The following is an 11,048-nucleotide window of genomic DNA, read 5'->3' on the forward strand; positions in this document are numbered from 1 at the left end:
TGACAGTCTAGTACAATCGAAAATTTAATTCTGAGAAGGTTCTTGTAACCATTGTAGATCCCATGCCAGGTGAAATAGAGTCTGTTAAGATACTTTGACAAAAGTGGCTTCAATTTTCGAATCAAAAATAGTGCGAGAATCCAGAACAAAATTGTTTTACAAAAAAAACGGGGTTATTTTTTGTATTCGGTTCAAGGACGAAGTTATATTGTTCAAACCCACTGCTTCATCTTCAGTGGGGAAGATTGAAAACTCAGTGCAATTGCATTTTTCTGTTACTTTGACTACTCAAACAGCTAGCAAAACGATTTCTATACATATTGATTAACCAAGCACAATTTAAAAGGCTGACTTTGCTAGCAACGTTGGGTAAATTTCTTTCAGTAATTAATATTTATGCTTAATGCAAGTTTAGATGGAAAACTATTACGTAGGCAACGTAGCATAATGTGAGGAAATTATTGTCTTCACACCACGTACAAAGTACGTTGAGATGAGGAAAGAAACCGTATCACTCTTTAGAAGTGGTTGAACATGGAACAGGAACGCTTGAACACCCACAAAGGAAAATAAAATGCAAACATAATAAAAATCAAACTGGAAAGAGTTTAAAGAAAATGAAGGGGTGTACCAGCAAACATCTATAGGATTGGCCCATGATACAAGAGAAGGATCCCCAGAGGATACAAACTGATATGAATGAATCAACAAGTAAATAAAAAAAAAAATTTTTTTATTCACTTGGAAAGAGTTTGTTTACAAAAGGTAACTCATAAAATATTGAAAAGTGCACTTAAATAACATAGGCATTACAAAGACAATCATTATGTATTATAAGCAAAGAGTCTATCACTTCTTCAATGAATATTCAAACTATTTTCGTAAGCCATGTTTTGATACATCAGGCTAAAATGCTACTCCGAGACGGCAAATGTTATTACAACAAACAGTGTTGTACTGAGTCTGAGTGGGTTTGAAAACCTGCACGTTAAATCCGTAAGTAGCTTTGTAGAAGACATATACAACACTGCATAAAATAAAACGAATTAAAACGGTTCCTTGAAATTCGTTAGTGATCAGTCTAATAATATCACGTATCATAAAAGCCATAGATGTAGGGGACAAATGCTGGATAATTAAAGTCACAAATTATTTTATTAATTTGAATCTAAAGTTCTCAAATATGATTCGGCTCATCTAAACATCAGCCTCGCTTTTTGTAATTGTTGGTCATTGTCACACTCCACAACACGGTTTGCCAGTGCGCACGTCAAGTAACACTGTAAGAGCAATCGTGAACGCTTGCACCATTTTATTATAAATACCTTCTGTCCATGTAAAAATTGCACGCATGCATGTATCGAGCCTAAAAACCACAAAAGAAACTCCCACAACCCTGCAGAAACGAGTACCCCACACAGAAAATCAACCGCTTTTTTACATTGAGTCAACGACTACAGACGTTGAAGCAATGTAAAAAAGCGATTGATTTTCTGTCTGAGACGCTGCAAAGCCGGTTATACTTGAGGTAAAACTGCATTCACATCTAGCTTATGAAACCTTTTCAAATGCGACGTTAGGTTGTACTTCTGAGTAAAACCTTTATGATCGCACAGTGTACAAACGAATGGTTTAATTCCAGTGTGAATTCTCTCGTGCTTTAGTTTGCTGCAAAACTTTCGAAATGGTCTTTGACAAAATTTGCATTTATAACGTTTCTCTCCTGTATGGACAGTCAAATGGTCGCGAAGATGCACGTAGCGTATGTAACTCTGCCCACAGAAGTCACAAACGTATGGTCTTTCACCCGAATGAATTTTCATGTGAAGACGAAGACCTGTATACAGAGAAAGATAACGCGTGGTGTATTTTTGTGAGAGTCATTTTTTCTTTCAATCAAAGTCTGGCCAACAGTTTAAAATCCTGCACTCTACTGCCCAGGTACGGCATAATACAGTTAATACACTCTCACTTGAGTGAAACCAATTGAAATTTGCACAACGTCTGAACACATATACTGTGTAGTGTGTAGTTAGATGAAAAGCACCACCAAGTCAGTTTGAAGACAAATATTATCTTGCATTTTTTGGTTGAATTTTAACCGATTGGTAAAATTGACAGCAGGTAAAGCTGGGATATGATGTATTCAGGCTTGGGCCCACTGGCGGTGGGTAAAGATTTAGAAGTGGAAAAAAAAGCTAATCCACATATCCACTTTCAAGTACGTCATTAGGTGTTTTGCTAAAAGCGCAGCCACATGCTCTTAAACGATGTTGAACCGAGTCTCTACAAGTGTCGTAGAAGAGCTCTCACCACTCGGTGATACAGCAAACATAGTAAAAATTAACGCGTCATTAAAGAATTGTTTCCACTGTAGTGTGCTGCAATTGCCTTCAACTAAAATATGCTTTTTTGTCTGAAATATGTTTAAAACACTTTCATTTACAGCCTAGAATAACTAATACCCAGCCAATATTGTCGGCAAATGTTAAAATACTACAATTAAAAGGACTGATTCACTCATTTCATATGAGCGCAAAATCGCAAAGATCATCTCGATATCTTTAAAAATTTTATTACAATCGAGACGAATAAGCTTAATAGTTTACCTCTTAAAAGAGTGAATGTTTTCCCACACTCTTCGCAAACATGTTGTTTCTTGCTGTGGGTTTTTACATGATTTTCCAAGTGTCTTTTGGCTGACAACGACTTTCCACAAACGTTGCAAATGAAAGACTTCTTGTCTGTGTGGGACGACCCGCACTGACTTGATTCAAGGGGCCTACAAAGATACAGGTGGCAATAATTTGGTTTAAAATATGAAAGCACATGGTCAGTAAGCATGAGTTCGTACGGGTTTGCTACTATTCGGCTAGTCCGATTCGGCTGGTCCGATTCGGCTAGTCCGATTCGGCTAGTCCCATTCGGCTAGTCCGATTCGGCTGGTTTGTTGGATTTACTTAAGGATTTTGTTGGATTACAGAAGGATTATGGTTGGATTTTCAAAACTTTGCCGAATAGGGAACTAGCCGAGAAATACTGTACCCGAATAGGGAACTAGCCGAATCGGACCAGCCGAATCTGACTTGCCGAAACGGGCTATTCCGAGTCCGTACAGCGTATCAAAAAAGCTAACACTGAATCATGGATAAAGTAAGTGCTGTTGGGGAAAGAAACGTTGAAACTAAATTAATACTTTGGTAACGAATGATAACACTAACATTTTCTTGGTTTTTCTACCAACTTAGTTGTAATGTACGTTATATGATGGTACATTGCAATCATTTACTTTGAAAAGTGCGTCATTGGTGACTCTTTGTCTTTTGTACAATGCAGTTTGATGTGTTCTTGCAACTGATCACGACACGAAAATGTTTCTTTGCAAACATCACAAGTAAACGCACTCTGGAACAAACAAAAATTATATTAGATGCCAGCAAAAGACGTTTATTATTATCTGAACAAGACAGCATCGGCTGTTAAAGTACCGCATTGCAATTTCAGGCCTCGAAATTCACGGCGGACATGTCTGCCGTCACAGCATGTGATGTCCGCGGGAAGCACCTCTAGATCGGTCATATTTGTCCGCCGAGAAATATCGCAGAAACTAGCGATACAAATCGTCATTGCAGACAGCTCTGAATAGCACGAACAACTGTTGCCCTTGCCCAGCTCTGCATAGCACGAACAACTGTTGCCAGAATAGAATTTAGTAGAATGTAGATATGATAAGTAGGTGTTTTTTGTTACTTGATAAGGGCTAACGTGTGTATGGCCGAAAACGTTTGTAGCTTATAGTTTGTTCAATTTTTAATCGATTATGTTAAATGCCGTGTGGTTGCTTGGTTGTATATGTCTGTGGTTGAAGAAAGTGACCTCTTTACCAAAATTGTAGAATAGAATTTGCGCTAGGAATGCGAAGTTATCGCATTCCAAGCGCGCATCTAGAAAAAAGTTAATACTGTATCTCTTAGCTTCCATTCAAGCAGAAAAACTTTCAAATTTTACGTTGCTTCAATGATTGATGACATTGAATCAGCGTAACAAAGGTGAATTCTTCACTAAGAATCGATGGGAGTACCAGTACTTCTACACTAATCACGCGCAACTTAGTTCAAGTTTTATGTCACAATGTCTGGCTTTGATCTCCGAGTAATATTGATAAGGCAAGGTTGGTTACAAAGTTAGATTATAAGAGTAGGCTACTATAACAAGATGCAGCAAAACTTAAGTTTTGGTATTAGGCCTACACTCTACAGTAAGAAAGAAAAGGCCCAGGGAAAATTCTGAAAATGAGAATGAGGGCGATGAACCTACTACTAGGAAATTTAGTTGTGATAGACGCATATATTAAACGAACAACGAATGTAAGGATTAGCTCTGTCAAAGATCACAACACATCGTTTACCCCAAGCCATCAATTTCCGATCATCAAGACCATCGACAATATGAGTGACAACGAAAAAAATTAAGAGGTTGTTTGAAATCACATATTTCATCGCTAAAGAAGAGCTCGCATTTACGCTTTTCCCTCAACTAGCCGGTCTGGAGAAAAGAAACGGAATAGATTGATTGATTGAATGTTTATCCTCGGATTGGGAAAGCTTCTTGCAGAGCTTAATCCAAGCAGTGATCTCGTGGAGATTGGCGCACGTCTTTGAAGATCGATGCTATTGAAGCTCTCATCATGCGCATATGTTTGGATGGCCTTGACTGCGCTGATTATAACTCCAAGCCTGCCGTGGTCTCGTGGAATACTGATACTATTTTGGAGAGGCGACCGCATCACGGAGAGGGGGAAAAATAATTGTGCTTTTTTCTAATGTTTTGTTTATTTTTTTCGTCACTTTCGCTCACATGACACGCAAAAATAAACCTAAAGAAAAAAGCCTATAGTGAAACTTTGCGCATCAGAAAATAGTAGCGTTACGCATTAGAGTTTTCCGACTCGTGCCCAGAGCATTGTGACGCAAGAAGCCACACGACCTCGTTCGGTGGAATTTAATCAGTTATGTGGCATATTATTTTTTTATTATTTATTTGCATCAGACACAAAAAGTCCATAGAATTCAAATTTTTAACAATCATCATCATCATATTTAGTAGCTACACGGCGTCAAGTGCACGTTGTTGATCTGATGAAAGCCTTTCAGAGTGACTTTGCTGAAATTTAAAAAAGCCTAAACCGTAGCTATGGTTCTCAAATGGCGAAGATTTATCAAGATAAAGGGATTAAGCATGACCATCGACGTTAAAACTGGTGTGTCTGCCGTGAGACTTAATTTGTCTGCCGAGATAGCTGCTCAGACCGGACACGTTTGTCCGCCGTCAACAAAAACGAATTTCGAGGCCTGCAATTTTGAACAGTTAAAGTCAAGCGACAACATACCTGTTCATAGCAATCCTCAACGAGGTCTGGAAATTCCTCTGTAAAAGATACAAGATCTGAATACTGGTTTACAAAAATAATTCCTTTGAAAGTATTTTACTTACAATGCATTGCATGTTGCAGGGGTGCTTAGTTCCAAGTGAAACCCTGAAAATGAACTATCAAAGTCGGATAAATATCAAAAATATATTACATTCTTCTAGTCTTAAAAAAAGCTGAAGCATAAACCGAACGTGTAATGAAAAAACAGTTAGTGGTTTTCAAAAGTTATTGCACTGTTAGTTGACAGCAAAAGAACTATGGCTCCAGTTATATAATATTTATTAATCTATACAACAAAAGGTTTACTTTCAATAAAACTATAATTCTGTATTTCCTTTAAATGTAACACAAAAAGGCAATCGTCTTACTTCTTTTAATATATATACGGTAAACACAGCTTTTTTTCAACACTTTTTTAACACCATTAAATTCTTAAAAAGTGAATAAAAAAACAACAGTAATCTCTCTAGTACATGTAGCTCCACACAAAGTGAAAATAACATGACTTAATTGACTTTTTTTACTTCTTTAAAGATATATAATGTCTAAAAAGACATCGTTAAAAGTTAACTACTGACAGTGACCACTGTTTTAATCTTTCGATCTCTTCAGCGTAGTAAAATGAAAGTAGAGAGTTGTCTTGAAGTTTTGAGATGATGGTTTCTAAGAGTGATTTTAACAAGCCAATGAGAATTGATTTATTATGTATATAAATACAATTTTTAAATTTGGACTTCAGCAAAACATAAACAGTCAATTAGAAAGCGTGATTTTTTTAAGAAAAGTTGTGCTAAGAAATGATTTAAATTTGTAAAAAATAAAAACTTGAGAAAAAGACAGAAATTTATCACTAAACTAGGACATAACATTCAATCATCTAAGATGGATTCAAAATACAAGACATTGGATACCGGTACTAATGATACAAATAAGTATTAAAATCAAAGAAACTTGTTGATTCACGCATACCAGTTTGTATGCTCTTTGGATTCTTCTCTCGTATCATGAGCCAATCCTATACAGCTACCGCAGAATGACTTTGGACCTTTCTAAATTTTCAAGAAAAACTAACATTTTGTATATATACAATGAAATCTTTCATTAAAAACAATCGACCATGCTCAACATTTTGACATTATTAAAATCTTCTTCACATTATTCACAATCTTTGCATTGTTTGTCATAATGCTTAATGTTAGTGGTATGATCTGATGTAAAACGCGCAGCTACAAACTGGCATAATTTTGCTGTACGCAAAAAGGTCCGAAGTCATTTTGCGGTAGCTGTAGATGTTTGTTGGTACCACTCCATCATTTTCTTTAAATATGACGTATGAACATTCTTTTTTCTTTTAAACACACTTATAAGGTAAAGGTGAGTCCCATACTTGATCCAAGCATCGGGGAACGAGAAGATAAGGTTCTCATTAGACTAAGCCTTCGGCACTAACGAGAGTAGGGTGGCCAGTTCCTTTCTCTCGGCCGCCTTTACTTCAGCAACTTAAACACACTTATACACAACGATAGATGCCTAGATGTGTGACCAAACTATTTACCAGCACTATTTTCAAGTATCATTTACTATGATAAACTATGCAAGAGTTAGTTGTACCAGTGCAGTAGTACACTAACTAGGTCTTCTACCGGAATCACCTTCCTCTTGGTCCACACTGCCATAATTTGTAACATCTGATGCGTTAGATTCATCTGTCTGTACAAAAGCATCCCGAGTATCATTTCCTGAATATCAAAGAATATTCAGTACAATAGCATGGTATGTAAAACAGTTTCAATCGAACAGTATCATGGAAGTTTGCTTGCTTGACAACAATGAAACTTAAGTGATAACAGATTACTGCATTTTACTTCACAATGTAGAATAGATAGGTAAAAACCTGTTTTAGCTTGATGCTGCGAGTTCCCTGTAGTAATCGCAAGTTACATTAGCTTCTTTCGAAACACAGTTCCCTAGTCATGCCATGTGCCGTGGATATGACGAATGATGTTGAAGTCAATGAGTCATATTATGAAGTCTACACTACATTGTGAAGTAAGCAAAGATCATGCTGCTAAAAGCAAAATTCAATCTATTGCATACACACTGTATTGCATGACATGAAGACAAGTCGTTTGTAATTTTTGTTAAAAGACTTCCCTTTCTTGATTAAACTTTTTGTGATGAAGTGATCACAATTTATTATATATATTTTTTTTTTGGTAAAGTTGGGATAAGTTGCCATAACTTGCCCTTGACTGTTAGCAAGAGAAGGCAACATCATGTTAAACACATCATACTTTTGCAAAGCATCAACAGCTCTATGGCAGCAGCACGGCTATCCAATCGTGATCGCCACATAAAGTCATCAAGCAATAACAACATATTCCGCAACTCATCAACATTTTCAACATCCTGTAACGGCATGTTCCACTGGATGCAATTTATTGGGTTTTCAAATAAGTAGTAGTGAAGCTGATCTTTTCTAAAACCCAACAAAAATAATAATAAGTATGATTGTACTACTTGCTGGAACATAAACACAAAATAATTAACTAAAAAGCAAACACAAAACATAAAAAAATTATTTGTGGTGTTCTTGCTTATAAGGCAGCACTTCAGGCAACATCTCTCAACTGCTGTAACCAGCACACTGCCTCAGTGTTAAGATCTATGAGATCTACATATTCACATTGTAGCAAAACACAAAGACTACACACAATGATGTATGCTTAATATTTGTTTGTGGCAAACCTCTAACAGCACATCATAGATCATTGTGTAATTTCTCGACCAAAATTAATAAACAATCAACTAACAATTCAATACAATAATAACTGAACTTAGGTAACTGAATTGATTTACATTGAGACAAATTACAATACCTGCTTAAAAGATCTTTTAGTGCTTGTGACAATGTCTTTTCACGAAAAAGAGACAAGAAGTGGTTAATCACTTTCAAAGGAGCATGACCAAATTCCAAGATGCTTGCATAGGCAAATTCATTCATTTTGCAACAAAAACAAAATTTTTGCACTATGTGTATATCAAACAAATGTTAGATCATATTTGAATAAAGGCAAAAGCTATTGTTGCCATGTATGTATAATAACCATAGCCACTTAGGGTTGCAATTTTCTAACTAATTTATAGCCTGAATTTATCCAAAATGATCAAAATAAAAATAGAGCAGTCCCAAAACCGCTGATTGAAGTTTCCACAAAATTTTCTCAATTTTGTCGAAAGTAGTTAAGAATCTTTCTTTGTCAAAAAAGGAATAGTTTAAGCTTAGAGTTTGTGGTGGTTCATAACAATTCAATGTTGGTTTCCAACAAATTCCAACTCTCATCAATTTCAGCGACTTTGGCACTGCCCAACTCTTCCAAACACAATTGAAAAATATTTGCAGAAACTCTGATCAACGACCACAGCACTAGGCCTACTCCATTCTTCATCTTGATCTTTTCAGGGATGAATTAGTTTTAATCTATCTATGAGGCTATAGTTTCTATATGCTAAATCAACAAGATGTCATGGGCTTAAGTGTATGTATGATTTGTAAAGCATAAGTTCAAGCGTCATCATTCATCATCATCCATTTGGGGACGTACAAACAAAATGAAATTGGCACCAATAAAAAAATGGAAAAATCGAAAAATACATTGATGAACTGTTTTTTTAGAAACCACTATTGTTGGTTTGTACAGCCACTAAACCTACACTCAACAGTAAAAATGCAGTGCAGAGGCATAGGCCTACAATCAGTCCTATGCAGACTGACACAAATACAAACATACTCTCCTTCTCTAACCAGTCTCTTGCCTATGCTCAGTTTTTCCAAGTTCAAACAAGAGTCCAATTGTTCATGCCTGATCATACGACAACTGCAACAAAACAAGTCTTTGACAGTTTGACTAACTACAAGAACCAGGATGCAAGTAAGAGTAAAGTAAGACCTCAACTCAACTTAAATTTAGTTTAAAAATCAAAACAAATCATTCAAAATTACAAGTACCAGGGTTTCCGCAAAAACGGCAAACGTCCAACTTCGATTGTTATTTTCAAGGATCGTTGAAAATTTAATCTGCTGCAAGTAGTTTAATTTTCAAGAAAGCCACTTCTAAAATTAATACAGCTTTAACTTAGTTTTTAAAATTTCAAAAAATAAAAGGAAAGGGTAAAACATATATTTTCGACCAGTTATAGCCTATTGAATTTTAGTGGACTTTTTTGTTTTGTTTGGTGAGTGTTGTCATTTTTCACAACCGTTGTTTTAAATTAAGACTTTACAAGCTGTCTGTAGTAATTCTGTATTGAGTACATTTAGTTTGGGATACTTTTCTCAATGTTTTTACCACCATTTCAACTCTTCAGGTAAGCTATCTCCAAAAGATTTTTTGGTCTGTCTTGTTTTGGAGATCAAGAAATGTCACAGGTGTCCAACTCCCACTGGCTATAAATTAACCTCCTAACGACTCTGGCGATCATCGTGACGGTTTAAAGTGTGGTTGACCGTTGACCGCAAATTATTTTATCTATTTGGTGCTGGAAATGGAGAGATATCCTTGAAATGCGTTACTCAATAGCCTACCACGTAACGAGAGTTGAGCTAGAGTTGCTTAATTTTTCCACTTCTTCATTTGCAAAGTCAGCGCTTAGGCCTATCTAACAGCTATCAGAACGAATGATAATGTAGCAATCCAGTATCATGCCCAAACACGTTTTCCTTCCTAACAAGTGAACCATTTTGACCCATAGGTCTAGCCTACATCATTTTTTAAAGATTTTGTATTTTTCAGTCTAAGCTGCTTTAAATAGGAAAAAGCAGAAAATAAAACTGTTCACATTCGCCCTGTGATGGACAGAGATGAACAGACATGAAAGCAAGTAAAAATTAGAACGTATAAGTTACAATTTGGATGACTGCTAAAATGTGATAATTCGTAACCTTAGCCTAGCCTATAGGCTATTGTTTCGTTATTCTGTAGGCCTTAGTGTAGCCTAATGTCAAATTCTTTTTTGTTAACTTATAGGCCTGCAACATTATGAGAACACCTTCTGATGACTAACAATTAGGCTATAATAGGCTAACAATTGTGTGGAAATACTTTAATGGAGTTGGATAGCCAAGTTAGTCAGAATGTCTACCAAGCAAACAGAATTTCATAAGACAGCCAATTAACATCTAAAATCTCAAAACAAGTAAGGCAAACCGGGGCGTGTTGTCACAAGGGGCGTGTTGTCACAGCAATTTTTTTTGTACTTGCACTGACTGCTTCGAGTCTATATTTGTAGCACGTGCTTCGTTAAGAGTCATCTTTATTTTGAGGTTAGCAAAGTCAAGAAAAGACAGCAGGTTTAGCTTAAATTAAATTATTACGGTATCAAAAATTTGGTCATCGATGTAAATTTCACTAGCCTAACTTTTCAAAATTTGAATGTGCAAAAAAACGGTTGTAATCTTGTGACAACACGCCCCGTGCAGGGGCGTATTGTCACAAATTTTTTTTTACAAAAATTTGATTTTCTTGAAATCCTTTTGCGGTTAAAAAGTTTAACTAGTGGCAAAAGGAAGTGTAAGTGGACAGTGTACGAATGTTATAATCAAATCACTTGCATTGTA

The 11,048-nt window shown here is 36.1% G+C and overlaps 2 protein-coding genes across 3 annotated transcripts in view; both read right to left on the reverse strand.

The window, feature by feature from the left end:
• Positions 1-11,048, reverse strand: part of LOC145770415 (protein AMN1 homolog) — a 40,701-nt gene that overhangs the window by 7,660 nt on the left and 21,993 nt on the right. The window lies entirely within an intron of this gene.
• Positions 1,518-8,435, reverse strand: LOC145771162 (uncharacterized). Its single transcript, XM_082582899.1, has 7 exons — positions 8,311-8,435; positions 7,726-7,910; positions 7,075-7,170; positions 5,390-5,427; positions 3,290-3,405; positions 2,610-2,782; positions 1,518-1,837 (listed from the first exon to the last, which is right to left on the reverse strand). The coding sequence occupies exons 1-7, from the start codon at positions 8,433-8,435 to the stop codon at positions 1,518-1,520; spliced, it is 1,053 nt and encodes a 350-aa protein (XP_082439025.1).

The sequence above is a fragment of the Aplidium turbinatum genome, chromosome 5 (genome assembly GCF_918807975.1).
Source record: "Aplidium turbinatum chromosome 5, kaAplTurb1.1, whole genome shotgun sequence".
Lineage (NCBI taxonomy): Eukaryota > Metazoa > Chordata > Ascidiacea > Aplousobranchia > Polyclinidae > Aplidium > Aplidium turbinatum.

Bases quoted from the DNA above. Each gene is read 5' to 3' on its own strand.
- LOC145771162 (XM_082582899.1), bottom strand. From the start codon at position 8,435: ATGAATGAATTTGCCTATGCAAGCATCTTGGAATTTGGTCATGCTCCT. The intron at 7,171-7,725 runs GTATGATGTGTT...TTTGATATTCAG, and splicing joins GCTGTTGATGCTTTGCAAAA to GAAATGATACTCGGGATGCT. The intron at 1,838-2,609 runs GTAAACTATTAA...CTCTGTATACAG, and splicing joins AACATTCACTCTTTTAAGAG to GTCTTCGTCTTCACATGAAA.